Source organism: Pseudophryne corroboree, chromosome 7 (assembly GCF_028390025.1).
Source record: "Pseudophryne corroboree isolate aPseCor3 chromosome 7, aPseCor3.hap2, whole genome shotgun sequence".
In the NCBI taxonomy this organism is placed as follows: domain Eukaryota; kingdom Metazoa; phylum Chordata; class Amphibia; order Anura; family Myobatrachidae; genus Pseudophryne; species Pseudophryne corroboree.
Window position 1 is genome coordinate 503,761,617 of NC_086450.1, and position 23,350 is coordinate 503,784,966.

The 23,350-nt window shown below is 47.2% G+C and overlaps 1 protein-coding gene across 1 annotated transcript in view; it reads right to left on the reverse strand.

Annotated features, from left to right (window-relative positions):
* Positions 1–2,495: 2,495 nt before the first annotated feature.
* Positions 2,496–23,350, reverse strand: part of APOBR (apolipoprotein B receptor) — a 37,382-nt gene continuing 16,527 nt past the window's right edge. The window contains exons 3-6 of the mRNA XM_063935328.1: positions 14,174–14,270; positions 6,704–11,790; positions 5,346–5,647; positions 2,496–2,652 (exon numbers count right to left, since the gene is read on the reverse strand). Of these exons, the coding sequence (XP_063791398.1) occupies positions 2,580–2,652; positions 5,346–5,647; positions 6,704–11,790; positions 14,174–14,270 (5,559 nt within the window). The 3' untranslated portion in view covers positions 2,496–2,579. The remainder of the gene's footprint in view (positions 2,653–5,345; positions 5,648–6,703; positions 11,791–14,173; positions 14,271–23,350) is intronic.

Consider the following 23,350-nt stretch of genomic DNA (forward strand, 5'->3'; position numbering starts at 1 on the left):
GTGTAGCTACCATAGGTGCAGGGAGTGCAGCTGCTATGGGGCCCAGAGCTGAGAGGAGCCACCTTCCCTGTCACAGTTACATGTGTTATACACAAGGGTGTAGCTACCATAGGTACAGGGAGTGCAGCTGCTATTGGCCCAGAGCTGAGATGAGCCACCTTCCCTGTCACAGTTACATGTGTTATATTATATACAAGGGTGTAGCTACCATAGGGGCAGGGAGTGCAGCTGCTATGGGGCCCAGAGCTGAGAGGGGCCACCTTCCCTGTCACAGTTACATGTGTTATATACAGGGTGTAGCTACCATAGGTGCAGGGAGTGCAGCTGCCATGGGGCCCAGAGCTGAGAGGGGCCACCTTCCCTGTTACAGGTACATGTGTTATATACAGGGTATAGCTACCATAGGTGCAGGGAGTGCAGCTGCTATGGGGTCCAGAGCTGAGAGGGGCCACCTCCCCTGTCACAGTTACATGTGTTATATACAGGGGCGTAGCTACCATAGGTGCAGGGAGTGCATACCCTCCAACATTTTACACAGAAAAAATGGTACAAATTAGGAAAGGGGGTGTGGCCACGGTAAAGTGGGCATGGCCACAACCCTTTTTCTATACTTTCAATGGAAGTCTGAAGAGTCAAAAATCGGTACAGACTATAAAAAAAGGTACTGTACCTGGTAAAAAGGTATAGTTGGAGGGTATGGCAGAGCAGCTGCTATGGGGTCCAGAGCAGAGAGGGGCCACATTCCCTGTCACAGTTACATGTGTTATATACAAGGGTGTAGCTACCATTGATGCGGGACTGTGCATCTGTATATACACACACTGAGCGTTACATCCAGCACACAGGGGGAGTGGTACTGTGCAGCTGTATATACACACACTGAGGATTACACCCAGCACACAGGGGGAGTGGTACTGAACAGCTGTATATACATACACTGGCCCTCATTCCGAGTTGTTCGCTCGCTAGCTGCTTTTAGCAGCATTGCACATGCTAAGCCGCCGCCTACTGGGAGTGTATCTTAGCTTTGCAGAATTGCGAACGAAAGATTAGCAGAACTGCGAATAGAAAATTCTTAGCAGTTTCTGAGTAGCTCGAGACTTACTCCTACACTGCGATCAGTTCAGTCCTTTTCGTTCCTGGTTTGACGTCACAAACACACCCAGCGTTCGCCCAGCCACTCCCCCTTTTCTCCAGACACTACCGCGTTTTTCCCTGAAACGCCTGCGTTTTTCTGCACACTCCCATAAAACGTCCAGTTTCCGCCCAGAAACACCCACTTCCTGTCAATCACACTACGATCAGCAGAACGATGAAATAACCTTGTTAGGCCGTGAGTAAAATACCAAACTTTTGTGCAAATTTACTTGGCGCAGGCGCACTGCGAACATTGCGCATGCGCAGTTTGCGACTAATCGCTCCGTAGCGAAAAAAAATAACGAGCGAACAACTCGGAATGAGGGCCACTGAGCGTTACACCCAGCACACAGGGGGAGTGGTACTGAGCAGCTGTCTACACATACTGAGCGTTACAAGCAGTACACAGGGGGAGTAGTACTGTGCAGCTGTATATATACACACTGAGCGTTACACTCGGCACACAGGGGGAGTGGTACTGAGCAGCTGTATATACACACTGAGCATTACACCCGGCACACAGGGGGAGTGGTACTGTGCAGCTGTATACAAACACTGAGCATTACACCCGGCACACAGGAGGAGTGGTACTGAGCAACTGTATATACACACACTGAACGTTACACCCGGCACACAGGGGAATGGTACTGAGAAGCTGCATATACACACTGAGCATTACACCTGGCACACAGGGGGAGTGGTACTGAGCATCTGTATATACACACTGAGCATTACACCCAGCACACAGTGGGAGTGGTGCTGAGCAGCTGTATATACACACACTGAGGATTACACCCAGCACACAGGGGGAGTGGTACTGAACAGCTGTATATTTACACACTGAGCGCTACACCCGGCACACAGGGAGAGTAGTACTGTGCAGCTGTATATACACACACTGAGCATTACACTCAGCACACAGGGGGAGTGGTACTGAGCAGCTGTATATACACACACTGAACATTACACTCAGCACACAGGGGGAGTGGTACTGAGCAGCTGTATATACACACAAACTGAGGATTACACCCAGCACACAGAGGGAGTGGTACTGAGCAGCAGTATATAAACACACTGCGCATTACCATGCCTTTTAAGTGATTGCCCCTTTAAAAAAAACACTGAGTTCACACGACCGACGAACTTGGGCGTCATTATATCCGGGCCTGGGTCTTGTCGTTCAAGTGTAAATCCAATAAAGTTTACTATATAAGGGTACCTAAAATATGCACGCAGTACTGGCAGCCATTTTGGGGTTGATGATTAAAATGGCTGACTCCTCTGTGTGGAGTTTTTTACATTCTTGATATTGATGCTTCATTAGTATTCATGGATGTGGACACAGAGTAGTATTATCGTCATTTATACAGTCAATCTTTATTATTTCTTATTTACACAAACATTCCCCATTCACACTCTGGATCCAGCGTCCTCCCCTCCGCTCACTCCTTTGGTTTCTTCTTCTTGAGACGTGCCTGTAACTCCTGCATCATCTGGGGACTCGGCATCCCGAAACTAATTTACAGAGAAGGGGGAGAGAACAGATTGTCCATCAGTGTAAGTACGACCGGCAGATATACCCTTTGAGGGCACATGGGACAGGGAGCTGGGGGTGAGGAGCCGTCTCCTGTGTACACTGACTTGTGCCTCAGGCCCTATGAGGGCTTCCCCAAGTAAGATGCTAGCTGGAATGAGCTCAGGGAGTTTCACAATAATCATTGCAATTGGAGAAGTTTAGTTTCTCGGTGTTGGTCACAGGGCAGTAAGATGTGAGATCAGCTCTGGTCACATTACAGTGGTCAGTAACTTATTTAGCTGTATCTAAGACCTCGGCTGTCTCCATGGATAGGGTGGTGTAAGATATCAGGGGTCACTTACATACCAGGCCTTAACCAGGTTAGAGCGGATTGCGATAGGACCACGGTTCTGCTCGCTGTGACGGAGCTGACTGAACAGGGGTGGATTAGAGTGTTCCGTATATAAGGCCTCGTACTGAGTCAGGCGCAGAAGACACTGCTAGAGCCACCAGACTCCGTCCCCCCTCCACCGGACCAGGTAGACCACCAGGGATCAGTGCTGAAAGCAGTGTGGTACGGAGTACCATTAAGAAATATGGTGGTGGTACTCAGTACCACCAGCCCACCGCTTGGGCATAATTTATAAGGGCATTTTTGTAAAATGGTGTTAGTGGCATCACTGTGTGTGGCATAATATATAATAGGCATTACGGTGTGTGGTATAATATGTAAGAGGCATTACAGTGTGTGGCATAATGTGTAATGGGCATTACATTGTGTGACATAATGTGTAATGGGTGTTACAGTGTCTGGCATAATGTGTAATGGGCATTAAATTGTGTGTCATAATGTGTAATGGGCATTATGTTGTGTGGCATAATGTGTAATGAGTGTTACAGTGTGTGGTATAATATGTAAGAGGCATTACGGTGTGTGGCATAATGTGTAATGGGCATTATGTTGTGTGGCATAATGTGTAATGGGTGTTACAGTGTGTGGTATAATATGTAAGAGGCATTACAGTGTGTGCCATAATGTGTAATGGGCATTACGGTGTGTGGCATAATGTGTAATGGGTGTTACAGTGTCTGGCATAATGTGTAATGGGCATTATGGTGTTTGACATAATGTTTAAGTGGCATTACGGTGTGTGGCATAATGTAGCCATGCCACTATTGTCATGTAGCCACTCCCCTAATTTTGTGTGACCATGCCACTCATGACACATGACCACGCCCATTTTCACTATCAGTACCACTAAGAAAAAATTTCTACTTGCACCACTGCCAGGGATAGACCACCAGGGACGTTTTGTCGACATTCTAATCATGTTGACATTTCATCAGTGTCTGCATGATGAATGTCTACAAACTATACCACACGTGTCAGTGCGTCATTGTCTGATCCAGCGCATGAAAGTCGCCGATCTCTTACTTGGAAGCATGTATGCTGAAATCCATGAGATCCGTCCACATTCCCACTTGCCTCCCACTCAGAATCAGGCCCACAGTGTGGAATATCTCTTTGATTTTGTGCATCAATGTAAAAATTAGATTGTTGATATGTTAATGAGCCGCAGTGGGTGGAGATTGGGCAGTTTTCGAGCCTGTTGTGAATTAGAGGAAATGAGCAGAGCTACTTTCACCACGAAAAATGGACACTTTACATCCCGCCACGGAACTGGGCGACATCAGAACAAAAAGGCATTGAGAGAGACATAAAATGATGAAATCAAAGAAAAAGTGAGGGGGGGATGGGGGTAAATATGTGACGGACAGGGGACAAGTCAGTCACTGAGCAATGTGTGAGGGAAAAAAGCCACTGAAAGCATCTGCCCCTGCGGACCATGAACTCATCAGGCTGCCTGGATCGCCCATTTCAGCAGGTGGTCACCAGGAGATTTTCCTCCTTTTCTGGGTGTCCGGGGGCATCACATTAGATTTGGGAGTCTCCCGGCATTCCGGGAGAGTAGGTAAGTATGGTTTATCTTCAGGAACTCCCCTTTTCCCCTACTCTGATCTCTTCTGCTTATTGTGCCCCCCCCCCCCCCCCCCCATACACTGTCTAGATGGTAAGCTCTTGTGAGCAGGGCCCTCATCCCATTGCATTCTCTACATAATTATATCACTGCCCACTGTAATTATGTAGCTATGTCAATTGTTTGTATTGGTTTGTACTTCTGTAATTTGCTGTGCGTTCTATTACCTTTATACAGCACTATGGAACCCTTGGAAATATAATAATAATAATAATAATAATAATAACAGTTAGTGTATAAGGGCTGCAGCAGGTCCCCAAAGCACCTGATATCACTGATTACTATACTCAAGGGCTGATAGCAGCCATATTCTGAATACTATTCCCAATACACCTGACAATGATCCTATCCATCTAAATTATCATTGGTTGCTTATTTTGGAGACAAGCTCGCTGCAATATCAGCACAAATGCCATAATTGTGTGTGTGACCGGCCTGAGTATATGCAGGAAGCCAAATACTGATGGAGTGTAGTACCAGCTTGTAGCCAGATGGGGTCACAATTGCTATATCATCTCTGGGAGAAGGTGGCTCACTGACTCTGGGTATGAGTGTAAGTGGGGTGCCTCTGTGCTCCCTGACAGTAAATGTGCTATGGGTCGGAAATGCTGAGCTCCCCCTTAGCACCCATCATGCCTGTCGCTAGTCATTACCCAGCATGCTTTGGTATCACTTTCTTTGGCTTCACAGTGAGGTCCTCAGTAGCCGGCTTCTCTTCCACATGTTCCTCTGTAGCATGTGGCGTCTTGGTTGGAGTCGGTGAAAATATTGGCAATGCCCCTGGAGGAAACATCGACACTCCCATTGAGAGCGGTCTGAAGCTTGGCCTTGGTGGCACGGCCGGCTCAAGCTCAGGCACAACCTGGGGCTGTCCCTGCCGCCGGCGAATGGAGGTCTTTCTTCTCAGCTGCACTCGGCTCCTCTGTGCGCTTACATCCAGCATATTGTGAGGGAGCTGAAAACAGAGATGCTTGTTAACATATGTTAGGTTATAGGCAAAGATAACAATACCGTACACCATTCCACTCAGTCGTTCTATTGGAAAATTACTTGTGGAATATATTGTGTAGCTCACAAATTATTGTGGCCTTCAAATGGGCTAAATATACGGAGCATTCAGCCCTCATATACGTTCACTTCTGTCTCTGGCACTTGTTATACAACGTTCCAGTCCCTCTCTGAGCTTGTCTTTTGTTGTTGCATCTCTGCACTTTACATTTACTCATTTCAAAGCACTTTGGTCAGCCCTTGCGCATTTCTATTTATCAAAGTGCAGAATGCTGAATTGCGCTATGTATGTAAATCGCTGCCATTTTACGAGTTGAACCAATGTGCAGCCGGCCAGCTCACTAGGGATTGGTGACATCACAGTCTCTTATAACTCAGTGCTGTCACTTTTTCTCAGTGGATTGATAGGCTGAATATTTGTTTAGACCAAGTAATAGCTGCCTTCATTGTGTGCAGCTGGTGAGTCCACTTTAATGATACATTAAAATTGCACAGTGGTATATTTGGGTGGTATTCAGTATGCTGGCTGTTGGGATCCCTGAGCTCAGTATACCGGCGCCGGATTCCCGACACCCGGCATACCGACACCTATTCTCCCTCTTGGCGGTACAGGCCCGCCCTTGAGGGAGAATAAATAGCATAGCGTAGCGCGCCACCGTGCCCGCAGCGTGGCGAGCGCAGCGAGCCCACAAGGGGCTCATTTGTGCTTGCCCAGCAGCTGGTATGCCGGCGGTCAGGATCCCAGTGCCGGTATGCTGGCCGCCGGGATCCCAGCCGCTGGCATAACATACAACACCTGTATATTCATATATCATTCACTCACTTTTAACTATTGAGCTATAAATGTCTCAAATATACATACTATAGTTATACATTCAAATTTATAGGCTTACACCCAAAAACGGGCATAGGTATTGTGTATTTCCATGGAAGTCCAACCATGCTCTGAAATGGACAGCAATAGGTTAAATATTTCTAGCTTATAAGAACATATGAAACCTACCATATCTCCATCCATATCATCCTCTTCTTGCATAGCTGGATCATCTATAATTTCCTTCTGAGCCACTAGAGGTCTCTCTTGATCTTCGCTGATCTCTGTATGAGATGATGGCTGTATCATTTGCAGATGCTCCTCTCTCATGCTAGGTCCAGTGATTCCTTGCTCAGTTTGATCTGAGTGTATGAGAAAGGTTTTGTGACTAGTGGATTCCTGCTGCTCCGCTTTCTCTTTCATCTCTGGACGGATATCATCCACTTCTGGTAATAATTTAATCTCTGATTGTTCTTTATTCTCTGACTCAAATAAATTTGTTGTAATAACAATTGCAATGTCTTTTATGGTGTTGATGGTACCCAAACCAAAGTTGGATTCCTCAACATAAGTTTCAGTGACCACATTTGCAGATGAAGAGTCATGTTGTACTTTGTCCTCAAATTCTTGATGAAGCCCAAGACTGGATCCAAGTTCCTCTGAATGAGACATTGCCTGAGCAGTCTCCCCAGCGTCCATAGGGACATCTGACATGGTAACCACTGATAAGATATTATCTTTATCGCCATTTGAAGAATGAACCATTGTCTGATAGGGTTCCGCCCTTTTTAATATGTCCACTTCAGCTTCCATTATTTCATCGGACTCAGGTTGCACACTTCTTGCAACTTCTGCTGGATAACTTGTTGTAATCACAGTTTGGATTTCTGATAAAAGATCAAATTCTGTAAAGGATTTGATTTCTGACTGCTCTGTGTCCTCTGATCCAAAATGATCTTTTATAACAATCTCCTTCTCTTTGGAGGAACTAATGACACCTAACTCAATGTTATCTTCCTCTACGGGAGTCTCAGTCATCACAGTCGTAGATGAAGAATCATGTTGTTTGACTTTATCCTCATATTCTTCATGGGGCTCAAGGCTAGATCCAAGTTCCTCTAAATGAGAGACAGCCTGAGCATTCTCCTCAGTGTCCACCAGTTCACCTGCTATGGCTATCTCTAGCAAGAGATCTGCTCCATCTGCTTCTGTGGAATGAACAGTTTTGTGACAGGGATCAGTCCCTTCTAATATGTCTATTTCATCTTTTACTCCTTCACCTAGCTCATCTAGGTTAATTGCTGGATGACTTGTTGTAGTCAAAGACTCAGTTTCTGATAACAGATCAAGTACCCCCAGTGATTCAGAGATTTCTACGGCTATAGAATTTGTATCTGACGCATTTCCCAATATATCTTCAATGTTTTCAGTATGGCCTTTAGCAAGAAATCCAGATTCAGAGGCAATATCCACCTCATTGGTGATACCTGCATGTTGGTCTTCAGAGTATCCACCCAATGGCACATCTAGAGTAACAGCTAATTGATTTTCTCCTGGGGGATCCAAATTTTTAATCATTGAGGGGTCCTTGCATACAGTGTGATCTGAGATAGGCACACACTGAATTTCTGACAACAAATCTAATGGTACCTCGCATTCAGAGACTTCATCAGTCTCAATATCTGAACCCAGTGCAGCTCCCGGGACATTTTCTAAATCGACTTTTGTAATAAATGAAACATCCAAATTAGTAACCTCATGATGACTTCCTCCTGACTTTGTATCTTGCTTGCTCTGATGTTCTGATCCAACATCTAGTTCCCCCATTATTTTAGTTGCGCTCTGCTCTGAGTTATTTAATTGCACATCTTGAGATCTACCGAATACTTCTGATCCACTGTCTGATCCTGTAGCAGCTTGTGGATCACAAGTACGACTTGTGCTAATAGATTCATCCCCTGATACAATTTCCATCTCTTTGACTTTAGCTGACAGGTCTCCATCGGAGTCGTCAACTTTCTTATCTATGTCTGTGTGATATACGTCTATCTGATGATCAACCACTTGATCATCCATAGAGAGGTCTTCTATTTCAGACTCTTTGTAGGATAATTGGTCTAATTCTCCAAGTGATTCCTCACATATTTCTGAATGGTCTTTATTGTCCTTATTGCAAGTATCTTGAGTATCATTCTGATAGTTAGCTTTGTAATCTTCTAAAAAGTCCTTTTGCTCAACTTCCTGGGATGCCTCTGTTGCAATAACAGATCGTTCTTCTAAGTGTCCATTCTCTATTTCTCTTCCATCTTCATGTGATATGCTGGTCTCTGGTTTTAAATTCTCTCCATCGGAGTCGTCAACTTTCTTATCTATGTCTGTGTGATATACGTCTATCTGATGATCAACCACTTGATCATCCATAGAGAGGTCTTCTATTTCAGACTCTTTGTAGGATAATTGGTCTAATTCTCCAAGTGATTCCTCACATATTTCTGAATGGTCTTTATTGTCCTTATTGCAAGTATCTTGAGTATCATTCTGATAGTTAGCTTTGTAATCTTCTAAAAAGTCCTGGTGCTCAACTTCCTGGGATGCCTCTGTTGCAATAACAGATCGTTCTTCTAAGTGTCCATTCTCTATTTCTCTTCCATCTTCATGTGATATGCTGGTCTCTGGTTTTAAATTCTCTTCATGGCAACTGAAAAGATTTTGGTTTCCATTCGTGTCTTCTGGTAAATAATGTAACTGTTCCTCCCCTTCACAGGTGTAGGTTACCATCTCAGAATCACTCACAGCTGGAACATTGAATTCACTTAAGTCTTCACTGATTTCTTCTGATGCTAGGTCTTCTGCTTTCTCAATGATTGATGTATCTGTCTCCTCGGTTGATGGCTCTTTTAGCGACTCATAAATTCTTTGATGAGATTCTTCATGGTTGTCATTGCTATCTAGGGACACTTGCTGTCCCAGTGACCCATTTTCATGAAATTGAAAATTTTTGAATTTGTCATCCTCTTGAAGAGACTTCAGGAGATCTTCTTCTGCTTCTGATGAAAACATTCCAAGTGGACTTTCTCCTGCGCCATATGGTTCAGTCTGAAAATTATCTACATTTCCATATGACCTTAACTGAGCTGTTGCTGATCCATCTATATCTTTATTTTCCCCAAATGATCCACAGTCCTCCTGAGATAAGTCATTGCAAGTTCTCAGCAGCTCCTCGTTAATAACGATACCCTCAGCGTGGGTATCTTCTTTATGGACCTTCTGTATCAGTGGTTCTGTCATAGCTTCTAGTGGTGAATAATCCACCTTTATTTCTGTATTGTCAATTGAAAGACCCATATCTTCTATATTTATACTGGTGCTATAATCTGAAAAATCTGACACTTCCAGGCCATAGTGATCTGAATTACTGTTCTCTTTCTCTAATGAGTAATCTGATTCATTTGAAATCCAAGCATCTGCTGTTTGATGTGATGCCAATAGAAAAACGTCTTCCGAATGACTAATTTCTGCAGGGAAATTACATGATTTATTTACATTTTCCACAGAGAGTTCTGTTACCCCAAAATCCCTTATAGAGGCATCTGTGTTATTGGCTGGCTCGTTTTTATTTTCATTTGTTTCCTCACAAGAAGAAAGATCATATGAATGACTTTCCAGTGACCTTTCAGTTACTGACATGAATGTCTCCTCAACTTGGCAATTCACAAACTCATTCTGGTAGACAATGTCTACAAGGGATTCACACAGTCCGTCATCTCCTTCTGTTTTAACTTCAGCTTCATCATACCACACCGTGCTGACTATCTGCAACGGATTCTCTCTTTCTGCACTCATTGGATCACATATCGATGGTTCATTATCTTGGATGCAATTGTTGTCTTCAAGATAGTCATCATCTCCTTTCTTGTTCAGTGACTGGCTTGAATCTATGATTGAATGCGAGATTGTTTGGTGTCCAATGTATTCATTGGTTTGTTGCAAAGCCCCCTCTAGCTTATAGTCAGCTTTTAACAAAGCTGTGTCTGTTGATGGATAATCTAACTTTTTTATTAAATTCTCTGTACTTGGAGAGAAATGCACTCTTCTCTTTGTTTTTTCAATTTTTGAAAAATTGGGAGAACTCTCTTGTTTAGTACACTGTATATTTCCCTCTGCTCCATTTATCGGAAAATTGCTCTCCTCATGTGCTTGTTCTTCAGTGGATGGTTTCGTTTGCATCTGTTCATCTTCCATCAGCAGATCCAGGTGCTCCTGCCCAGAGCAATGCTCTCCAGATGACCTATGCTCAGATAATAAAAATTGTTCTGTCATGGGTCCTTCTTCTATGCCAGGTCCTTTCACTTCTCGTAGGTCCTGCAACAATGACATATTCACTAGATCTTCTCTGGAGTATCCTTGATCATTTGTCAAATTTAAATGCAGTTGACCCACATGGACGGATTCTGTCATTTCTGTAACATATTCAAGCTTTTCACATTCTTGGCTGTCCTTTTCAACTAAATCGCACTGAAGAGCCAGACGAATCGCTGTCTCCTGTAGATCTTCCCAGGTCTTCCTTGCTTCATAAGGAGAGGCGTCTGCTTCATTTGCTGGTGTAACCAACTTCTTATGTTGCTCAGGATAATTGATGTCAGACACATTTAACTCATTATCATAATCCACTGTGACTGGAGAAGCATTTATGTCCATTGATAACTCAGAGACCTGTCCATCATCAGCCAATTCTTGGCTTTGTGATGTGACATTCATATGACTTATGGCTTCTTCTCGTTCTTCTGACCTCTCTTCATATGTAACAGACTGCTCTTTGTCAACTTCACCTGTAAGGACATTCAAAGCATTCGGCTGAGGACATATATTTTCTATTTCTTGAGTGCTGTTGGAATATGGATCTGCCATATGTTCACTGTCTTCATGGTTTTTCTCATGCTGGAAGATTATGTGTTCTTGATAGGTCAAAGAGCCTTGATTTTCCTTATTTATATCTAGATTGAATAGTGGATACCCTTCTGCATGGTGAGTGGGACTTGTGACCCTTTGTGATGAGTGTTTTATGTCTTCTGATTCCATTTGCTTTAGGTCATCCATTACTTCTTCCTTATAGCTGTGAGCTGTGTTTTCTAGGTCTTCGTGCTGTTCCATTGTAGCATGGAGATCACTGAGCATATATTTGTCCTCGCTGATTTTATGCTCCAGATCGAGTCTCCCCCCAGAACAACCCTTCTGGTGTCGGACAGCTGTCTCCTGTCTTTGATTCTCAGCATTACCTGCGACACAAAATAAAACACAGGAGGGTTACTGACACTTTCATCTCATAGGACAGCTATTGCAGAGATGTCAACCTGGCCCATACAGGAGGTACTTGTCTACTGCAGAACGTTCCACTAGGGATAAATCAGGAAAACAGTTAGTGCTAAGAATAGGAGAAGACAAATATCACCTGCAATAAAAAAGAACAGTTTGTGTCAGTAGAGCTTTATACACCACCCATCAGACCGGGCTCAGCTTTATACACCACCCATCAGACCGGGCTCAGCTTTATACACTACCCATCAGACCGGGCTCAGCTTTATACACTACCCATCAGACCGGGCTCAGCTTAATGCACCACCCGTCAGACCGGGCTCAGCTTTATACACCACCCGTCAGACCGGGCTCAGCTTTATACACCACCCGTCAGACCGGGCTCAGCTAAATACAGCGCCCATCAGACCGGGCTCAGCTTTATACACCGCCCATCAGACCGGGCTCAGCTTTATACACCGCTCATCAGACCCGGCTCAGCTTTATACACCGCCCGTCAGACCGGGCTCAGCTTTATACACCACCCGTCAGACCGGGCTCAGCTAAATACAGCGCCCATCAGACCGGGCTCAGCTTTATACACCGCCCATCAGACCGGGCTCAGCTTTATACACCGCTCATCAGACCCGGCTCAGCTTTATACACCGCCCATCAGACCCGGCTCAGCTTTATACACCATCCATCAGACCGGGCTCAGCTTTATACACCACCCATCAGACCGGGCTCAGCTTTATACACCACCCATCAGACCGGGCTCAGCTTTATACAGCACCCATCAGACCGGGCTCAGCTTTATACACCGCCCATCAGAACAGGCTCAGCTTTATACAACGCCCATCAGACCGGGCTCAGCTTTATACACCACCCATCAGACCAGGCTTTTATACACCACCCATCAGACCAGGCTCAGCTTTATACACCACCCATCAGACCGGGCTCAGCTTTATACACCACCCATCAGACCGGGCTCAGCTTTATACACCACCCATCAGACCGGGCTCAGCTTTATACACCGCCCATCAGACCGGGCTCAGCTTTATACACCGCCCAGCAGACCGGGCTCAGCTTTATTCACCGCTCATCAGACCCAGTTCAGCTTTATACACCGCCCATCAGACCAGGCTCAGCTTTATACACCACCCATCAGACTGGGCTCAGCTTTATACACCGCCCATCAGACCAGGCTCAGCTTTATACACCGCCCATCAGACCGGGCTCAGCTTTATACACCGCCCATCAGACCAGGCTCAGCTTTATACACTCCCTATCAGACCGGGCTCATCTTTATACACCGCCCATCAGACCGGGCTCAGCTTTATACAGCACCCAACAGACTGGGCTCAGCTTTATACACCACCCATCAGACCGTGCTCAGCTTTATACACCACCCATCAGACCGGGCTCAGCTTTATACACCACTCATCAGACCGGGCTCAGCTTTATACACCACCCAGCAGACTGGGCTCAGCTTTATACACCGCCCATCAGACCAGGCTCAGCTTAATGCACCACCCATCAGACCGGGCTCAGCTTTATACACTGCCCATCAGACCGGGCTCAGCTTTATACACCGCCCATCAGACCGGGCTCAGCTTTATACACTACCCATTAGACTGGGCTCAGCTTTATACACCGCCCATCAGACCAGGTTCAGCTTAATGCACCACCCATCAGACCGGGCTTAGCTTTATACACTGCCCATCAGACCGGGCTCAGCTTTATACACCACCCATCAGACCCGGCTCAGCTTTATACACCGCCCGTCAGACCGGGCTCAGCTTAATGCACCACCCATCAGACCGGGCTCAGCTTTATACACTGCCCATCAGACCGGGCTCAGCTTTATACACCACCCATCAGACTAGGCTCAGCTTTGTTCAATAGCCATCAGGGAAGGATGTGTAGTAAGTGGCCCTTCAGCTGTTATGGGACTACACATTCCAGCATGCCCTGCCATTGTTTTGCTATAAGGACATGCTAACATTGTGGCAGGGCATGCTTGGATGTGTAGTTCATCAGCAACTAGAAGGCCGCTTATTGCCCACCCCTGGATTGGAGTCAAGTTCAAGCCTTTATGGGATGAGAATTGTGTCATTCTAGTTGCCACCTCAGGCAGTAGAATGGTTGCCATCACCCTGGATGTCAGAGTCATGGCCTGCCCTATATGATGCCTAAAGAATCCTTTATACAACATTAAAAACAATGTGATGCCGAACTCATCATTATAAACCCTTAGTAGGTAAATATCTATGATTATACAACTGGAACGAGAAACAAGGGCAAGATTATCTGTGATGTTTACATTATCATTTCATTTTGTTTTCCTTTTTGTTTTTAAGAATTTACCCAGCGGGATCCCAAGTTTCTCCCCATTCTGCCCTGTCGCCCCCACGATGCTGTCATCTGAACAGATGTGTGGAGGGGAGGTCGTCTGGTCCGTCACCTGAGAGAGAATGAAAGAAACCAGGGTTACATAAACATTGTACAAGTTGGGAAATACTGGTGTGATAATCAGCTGCTGATTGCTAAGTGGCATTAATGAGATGAACGCAAAATGTATTATTGTATGTATGTTTTGCAATTGGAATAAACTGTGACTGCATTCAGGCAACTGTCTGTCTGTGCATAGCGTGTAGCACTAGGGGAAGGTTAGTGTTAGGTTTAGTCTGCAGGACGGGAAAGTTAGCGTTTGGCACTAGGGGAAGGTTAGTGTTAGGATTAGTGTGCGGGAAGGGAAGGTTAGGGTTTGGCACTAGGGGAAGGTCAGTCTTAGGGTCAGTCTGTGGGAAGGTTAGGGTTTGGCACTAGGGAAAGGTTGGTGTTCGGGTTAGTCTGCGGGAGGTTAGGGTTTGGCACTAGGGGAAGGTTGGTGTTCGGGTTAGTCTGCAGGACGGGAAGGTTAGGGTTTGGCACTAGCGAAAGATTAGTGTTAGGGTTAGTGGGAAGGTTAGGGTTTGGCACTAGGGGAAGGTTAGTGTTAGGGTTAGTCTGTGGGAAAGTTAGCATTTGGCACTAGGGGAAGGTTAGTGTTAGGGTTAGTCTGCGGGAAGGTTAGGGTTTGGCACTAGGGGAAGGTCAGTGTTAGGGTTAGTCTGCAGGACGGGAAGGTTAGGGTTTGGCACTAGCGAAAGATTAGTGTTAGGGTTAGTGGGAAGGTTAGGGTTTGGCACTAGGGGAAGGTTAGTGTTAGCATTAGTCTGCAGGAAGGGAACGTTAGGGTTTGGCACTAGGGGAAGGTTAGGGTTAGGCTGCAGGATGGGAAAGTTAGGGTTTGGTTTAGTCTGCAGGGTGGGAAGCTTAGGGTTTGGCACTAGGGGAAGGTTAGTGTTAGGGTTAGTCTGCGGGAAGGGAAAGTTAGGATTTGGCATTAGGGGAAAGTTAGTGTTAGGGTTAGTTTGTGGGACGGGAAGGTTAGGGTTTGGCACTAGGGGAAGGTTAGGGTTATGCTATGGTATGGGAAAGTTAGGGTTTGGGTTAGTCTGCAGGGTGGGAAAGTTAGGGTTTGGCACTAGATGAAGGTTATTGTTAGGGTTAGTCTGCAGGAAGGGAAGGTTACGGTTTGGCACTAGGGGGAGGTTAGGGTTAGGCTGTGGGATGGGAAAGTTAGGGTTGGTTTAGTCTGCGGAAGGGAAGGTTAGGGTTTGGCACTGGGGGAAGGTTAGTGTTAGGGTTAGTCTGCGGGAAAGTTAGGGTTTAGCACTAGGGGAAGGTTAGTGTTAGGGTTAGTCTGCACGAAGGAAGGTTAGGGTTTGGCATTAGGGGAAGGTTAGTGTTAGTGTTAGTCTGCAGGAAGGGAGGGTTAGGGTTTGGCACTAGGAGAAGGTTGGTGTTAGGATTAGTCTGCAGGAAGGAAGGTTAGGGTTTGACACTAAGGGAAGGTTAGTGTTAGGGTTAGTTTGCGGGATGGGAAGGTTAGGGTTTGGCACTAGGGGAGGGGTAGGGATAGCCTGCGGGAAGGTTAGGGTTTGGCACTAGGGGAAGGTTAGCGTTAGGGTTTGGCACTCAGGGAAGGATAGTATTTGGGTTAGTTTGTGGGATAGGAAGGTTAGGGTTTGGCAATAGGGGAGGTTTAGTGTTAGGCTGTGGGATGGAAAAGTTAGGGTTTGGTTTAGTCTGCAGGGCAGGAAGGTTAGGGTTTGGCACTAGAAGAAGGTTATTGTTAGGGTTAGTCTACGGGAAGTGAAGGTTAGGATTTGGCACTAGGGGAAGGTTAGTATTAGGGCTAGTTTGTGGGATGGGAAGGTTATGGTTTGGCACTAGGGGAAGGTTATTGTTAGGATTAGTCTGCGGGAAGGGAAGGTTAGGGTTTGGCACTAGGGAAAGGTTAGGGTTAGGCTGTGGGATGGGAGAGTTAGGGTTTGGGTTAGTCTGCGGGACGGGAAGGTAAGGGTTTGGCACTAGAAGAAGGTTATTGTTAGGGTTAGTCTGCGGGAAGGGAAGGTTAGGGTTTGGCACTAGGGAAAGGTTATGGTTAGGCTGTGGATGGGAGAGTTAGCGTTTGGGTTAGTCTGCGGGACGGGAAGGTAAGGGTTTGGCACTAGATGAAGGTTAGTGTTAGAGATTAGGGTTAGGGCAATGTACTCACCGAAACGCCGGTCCATAAGATGACTTCACAGGAAGTGACAGTCACATGACCACTGGGCCACCAGGGATGATATGTCAACATTCTAACACCTAGACAGTTCATCATTGTCTTCAAGATGACTGTCAACATGGTCAATGTCGACATTATGGCCATGTGGACATTCTCATGTTGACACAATGAATGTTGACACATGCCCACTACTTTGGCCATGCCAACCCTTCAGTTCTCTAGTGCTGGTCACCCTCAGAATCTCCTCCCCTATAATCACCCCATCACCCCCGCCTGCCACTGGTGTGCGCATTAGTGAAGGGACCTCCGCCATGGCGCTGAGCTTTTTCTGGGATAATACATCTTTGCCATTTCTCTATGCTGCTACTAGCAATTAGTTTAATATTAGGCAGGTGTGGAATACATGCTGCCAAGTAAGAATGCTTTGAAAATTAGAAGTGTTAATAGTTTATTTTTATCAATTAACAAAATGCAAAGTGAATGAACAGAAGAGAAATCTAAATCAAATCAATATTTGGTGTGACCACCCTTTGCCTTCAAAACAGCTACAATTCTTCTAGGTACACTTGCACACAGTTTTTGTTATAAATTAAACTCAGCCAGGAAGTTGTCCCAAACATCTTGGAGAATTAACCACAAATCTCCTGTGGATGTAGGCTTGCTGAAATCCTTCTGTCTCTTCATGTAATCCCAGACAGACTTGATGATGTTGAGATCAGGGCTCTGTGGGAGCCATATCTTCACTTCCAGGACTCCTTGTTCTTCTTTAGGCTGAAGATAGTTCTTAATGACATTGGCTGTATGTTTGGTGTCGTTGTCCTGCTGCAGAATAAATTTGGAGCCAATCTGACGCCTCCCTGATAGTATTGCATGATGGATAAGTACCTGCCTGTATTTCTCAGTATTGAGGACACCGTTAATCCTGGCCAAATCCCCAACTCCATTTGCTGAAATGCAGCCCCAAACTTGCATGGAACCTCCACCACGCTTCACTGGTGCCTGCAGATACTCATTACTGTACCGCTGTCCAGCCCTTCAGCAAACAAACAGCCTTCTGTTACAGCCAATATTTTACATTTTGGGGGTATTCAATTGTTTGAAAAGTCAGTTGGGTGTCTGTTTTCACCTATCTAATAGACAGGATAAAACAGACACCCAACCGACTTTTCAAACAATTGAATTCCCCCCTTTGAATCCATCCAGAGCACCTGCTGCCATTTTTCTACACCCCAGTTCCTATGTTTTCATGCATAGTTGAGTCGCATGGCCTTATTTCCACGTCAAAAGTATGGCTTTTTGACCACAATTCTTCCATGAAGACCACTTCTGGCCAGGCTTCTCGGAACAGTAGATGAGTGTATCTGGGTCCCACTGGTTTCTTCCAGTCCTGAGCTGATGGCAGTGCTGGACATCTTGCGATTTCGATGGGAAGTAAGCATGATGCGTCTTTCATCTGATGCACTAAGGGGCATATTCATTATCCTTTAAATGTCACAATTTCTCCACTCCCCAGGGGATGTACTGTAGAAATTGTGACATTCATCAAACTCCCGAAAAGCATTTTTTCTGGAGTTTGAACGTGAAACTGTTCACCATCCTGAGATAGCGAGCAGTTTCTCCATGCAGCAGAGGGTTCTGAAAAGAGTCCTCCCTGCTGTGTCCACTTACCTCCAGCAGCCTCCTTGGCTCCCAAGCAGTTCTCCGGTGAGCGGAGGCAAAGGAGAGGTCACTGTTGCGGCAGCGGGGGACACTGCCATCTGCATGTGCTTGGGGTGGGGGTCACGAGTCCCGGCGGCAGCTGCAACTTAAACTCATCTGTGGCGAAGAGGCTGCGGGGGAAGCGAGGAGCGGACACATCATGGAAGGCTTGGGGGTGGAGTGGGATCATTGTTGATGGCTGCAGGGGGAGCAGGCACGTTGAGGAAGGCTGCAGGGGGGAGCATGCAGACCATGTAGAGGCTGCGGAGAGGAGTGGGCACACTGAGGAAGGCTGCAGGCGGAGCGGGCACGTTGAGGAAGGCTGCAGGGGGGAGCATGCAGACCATGTAGAGGCTGCGGAGAGGAGTGGGCACACTGAGGAGAGGCTGCAGGGGGGAGCGGGTACATCACTTTCCGAAAAGCTGTCTTTGCAAAAGAAGCAGTTTTTCGGAAGTGATACTTTTATAGAGGGGGTATGATGAATTCTGAAAAAACTGTGAAAGGTAAAGGTGAGAATTAAAACTAAAAAATTCTCACTTCACAATTTTTTCACAATGAATATGCCCCTAAGTTTCCTTGGCCAACCACTGCGTCTACGGTCCTCAACGTTGCCCTTTTCTTAGTGCTTCTTCAAAAGAGCTTGAACAGCACATACTGAAACCCCAGTCTGCTTTGAAATCTAAGCCTGGGAGAGACCTGGCTGATGCAGTATAACTTCCTTATGTCTTGTTGCTGTGCTCAGTCTTGCCATGGTGTATGACCTGTGACATGAAACTGTCTTCCACAATCTCACCTTTGTAGCAGAGTTTGGCTGTTCCTCACCCAGTTTTAAGCCTCCTACACAGCTGTTTCTGTTTCAGTTAATGACTGTGTTTCAACCTACATATGAAAATGATGATCATTATCACCTGTTTGGTATGATTGGTTAATCATACACCTGACTATTTTCATCCCTGACTGTGTGCAAGTGCACCTATACAAATGTATGCTGTTTTGAAGGCATAGGGTGGTCACACCGAATATTGATTTGATTTAGATTTCTCTTCTGCTCATTCACTTTGCATTTTGTTAATTGATAAAAATAAACTTAACACTTCTATTTTTTAAAGCATTCTTACTCTACAACAATGTTTCCACTATTAGGACTATGGGGCATACTCATTGGGGGTCATTCCGACCCGATCGCTCGCTGCAGTTTGTCGTAGCGCAGTGATCGGGTCGGAAGTGCACATGCGCCGGTGCCACAGTGCGCCGGCGCATGGCAGCTTTTGTTACCTAGCGATCGCCTCTAAGACAGAGGCGGTCGCTAGGCGGGAGAGGGCTGAACGGCGGTGTTAAGCCGCCGTTTAGGGGGAGCGGTCCGGCCAACGCAGGCGTGGCCGGACCGTTGGGGGGGGGGGGGCGTCCGCGGCGGCTGCGTGATGTGTCATGCAGCCGCTGCGGCCAGCGGGAGCGACGAGCAATGAGCGACGAGCAACGAGTGACGAGCAACTCCGCAAATACGAAGGCATCGCCGGTGTGCGGGGGTGGGGGGGGGGGAGGGGGGCGGCACTGACATGCGGGGCGGACTAGCGGCATCCCCCCGCATGTCTGAGTTAACGATCGTAGCTGTGCTAAATTTAGCACAGCTACAATCAACTCGGAATGACCCCCATTATCACAAAATTTTGCTAATTTTATCAAATTGGCAGTTTTTTTCCCCACTTTCACCAAGGGGTCTATTTATTAACATGGGCCCTCATTCCGAGTTGATCGCTCGCAAGGCGATTTTAGCAGAGTTACACACGCTAAGCCGCCGCCTACTGGGAGTGAATCTTAGCTTCTTAAAATTGCGACCGATGTATTCGCAATATTGCGATTACAAACTACTTAGCAGTTTCAGAGTAGCTTCAGACTTACTCGGCATCTGCGATCAGTTCAGTGCTTGTCGTTCCTGGTTTGACGTCATAAACACACCCAGCGTTCGCCCAGACACTCCTCCGTTTCTCCGGCCACTCCTGCGTTTTTTCCGGAAACGGTAGCGTTTTTAACCACACGCCCCTGAAACGCCGTGTTTCCGCCCAGTAACACCCATTTCCTGTCAATCACATTACGATCGCCGGAGCGAAGAAAAAGCCGTGAGTAAAAATACTATCTTCATTGTTAAATTACTTGGCGCAGTCGCAGTGCGAATATTGCGCATGCGTACTAAGCGGAATTTCACTGCGATGCGATGAAATATACCGAGCGAACGACTCGGAATGAGGGCCATTATTTTTACTAAAATAGTGTGAAAAGGGGGGTTTTCTGTTTTCACACACTTTTCACATTATTTTAGTATAACCCAGGAGCGGAACTCCCGGAGACAGTGGAGTCCTTTGCCGCCGGTCTCCTGGCCTTGAAGGGGGCACGGCAACTGCTCCGTTGTCCCCCGTCCGTCCACACATGAATGATTCATTTCTGTAGTGCAGCAGGCGCTGCTAGAGGAGCCGACGAGCGAGCGCATCGCCTATCAACATCAGCGGCGCTCGCTCCTCCTCTCTGTGCTCTCTGCTGCTGTGCTCTGGCCTGGGTCGCGGGTGTCACGTGATATCCTTCCGCGACCCAGAGCCACTGCCCGCCAGGACACGTACTGTAGTGTAGCAGCAGCAGCCGCCAGGAGAGAGTGTGCAGTGCGGGAAAGTGAGGCTGTTCCAGGCAGGAGCATGGACTCCTGAAAACTGAACCCTATGTAAGTGTAAGCCCTTTTGGGAGAGGGGGAACATGTGAGGGGGAAGACAGAACATCTGCTGCTGTCACCGCTCAAGTCACAGTGTAGTTTAACTGGGTGTGGTTCATCAAATCGACAGTGTCTAGGTCGACAATGTTTAGGTCGACCACTATAGGTCGACAGTCACTAGGTCGACATGGATGTAAGGTCGACAGGGTTTCTAGGTCGACATGTGCTAGGTCGACAGGTCTAAGGTCGACATAAGGATTTTTTATTTTTTTGGTGTCGTTTTCTTCGTACAGTGACCGGGATCCCAAATTAGTGCACTGCGTTCGCTCGCCATGCTTCGGGCATGGTGCCTTCGCTCCGCTACCGCTTCGCTCGGCACACTTTACCGTTCCAATCGTAGTCCACGTGGATCGTTAAGTATGAAAAAATTCAAAAAAAGGAAAAATTTTTTGAAAAACTCATGTCGACCTTTAGACCTGTCGACCTAGCACATGTCGACCTAGAAACCCTGTCGACCTTCCATCCATGTCGACCTAGTGACTGTCGACCTATAGTGGTCGACCTAGACACTGTCGATCTTCAGACCGGATCCCAGTTTAACTAAGCCTAAGCCTGGCCCTGTCTGTTATGATTCCAGCACTCTGGTCTGAGGAGGTCCTATTGCAAGGACCGGAGCACTGGAACGTAATGCTGGGGAAGGAAGCGGGAATAGAAAGTAGCCCCTGGCGCCCTAACTCCGTTGTCTCGCCCGTGCTGTCAGAAATCCCCTGCGAGACTATGGTTGCTTGAGCCCATGGCAGCCGCGTTTGAAGGGCAGATTATGTCTGCCCAACTCCGATGCCCCCTCAGGTCTTAATGGGAGACAAAGGGAAATCCGAGACAGGGTGATAACAAGGGGCCCTCTGACTAAACAACCAGGCCAGGGGCTACAAGCTAACTGACAAAAGCTAAGGTATGTGCGGAAACCCGCCAGGGAAAAGGACAACCAAAATCCACTAGTCCGTTACTCCTACCCAGCACCGCTGGATACCAGAGCGGATCTGTGGGAGCGGAATCCTCCGCAAAAGCTCCGAAACACAAATAATAAATAATAAATGATAAAGCGGCCAAGCCGCAACACACGGCTATGCCGTGACTCACGAACACCACTGGATGTTTAAAGGTGCTCAGTCAGGACTCCAGGAACAGATGACGACTTCCGAGTACAGGACAACTGAGAACAGGAACGACCGGATACAGCAGGACTGGAAACACTCTCAGCAAACAGATACAGCATGCAAGAAGCTATTACCGGCGTCTGTGAGAAGCCCAGGAAGTGTATTTAACAGGGAGTCCTCCAATCAGCTGTTTAGAGGCTGATTGGATTAGATGCCATACAGCTGCCTAGCTGCATGGCCAGGAAACAGGTGTCCTATTAATTAAAATGGACCCAGCAACGGGGAACGCGGTCCGTCAGTGGCGTCCCCGTTGCTAGGGTCCGTGCGGCTCCGTGCGCCCGGCGTCTAGCGTTGCCAGGGAGCCAGCGGCTGTACGCGCACGGCGTCCCTGGTTGCTAGGCGCCGGGCCGCACCGACGAGCGGACCCCGGCGCCTAACACTGTCTCCCTCTCCCTCTCTCCTGTCCCTCTCACCCCTGTCCTTCTTCCTGCACCTATGTGCTTGCCCTGCCTGCCCTCTCTCCTGTCACCATTGTCCTGTACCTGTCACTCACGCCTATCCTGTCTCTGTCACCCTGTCCTTTCCCATCCCTGTCACCTCTGTGCTGGCCCTGCCTCCCCTCTCTCCTGTCACCCTGTCTTGTCCTTGTCACCTCTTACCGGCCCTGTCATCTCTCTCTGCTGACCCTTCCGTTCTGTCCCCTCTGTCCAGTCCCTGCCATCCCTGGTCTGACCCTGTTAACTCTGTCCTGTCCCTGTCCTGACCCTGCTAACTCTGTCCTGTCCCTGTTAACCCTCTCTCCTATCCCTTCAGTTCTGTCCTGGTATCTCTGTCCTGGTTCTGCCCATGTCACCCCTTTCCTGTCCTGTCCCATTCCCCTCTGTCCTGGTCCTGTCACCTATGTCATGGTTCTATCACCTCTCTCTTGTCCCTGTCACCTCTATCTTGGTCCTGTCATTTTTGTTCTTCCCCACTGCACTGTCCCTGTCATCGCTGTATTGGCCCTGTCACCTCTGTCCTGTTCCTGAGACCCTTCTCTCCTGTCCCCTCTATTCTGTCATGGTTCTGTCATCCCTGTACTCTCCCTGTCCCCTCTGTCGTGGTCCCGTCACCCATCTTTCCTGGCACTCTGTTCCGTCCTGGCCCTGTCACCTCTGCCCTGTGCCTGTACTCTCTGTCTTAGTCTGTCCTGGTCCCATTTGATTTTCCCTTTCATCTCAGTACTGTCCCTGACACCTCTGTCCTGGCACTTTTTTCGATGGTTGGGGGCACCAAACTGTAACTTGCCTCCGGGCGACGGGGATGAACTTACGCCACTGGTATCACCTGAATGTATAAAGGGCATTTGGAGCAGTTTTCATGGAAAACTGCTCCAA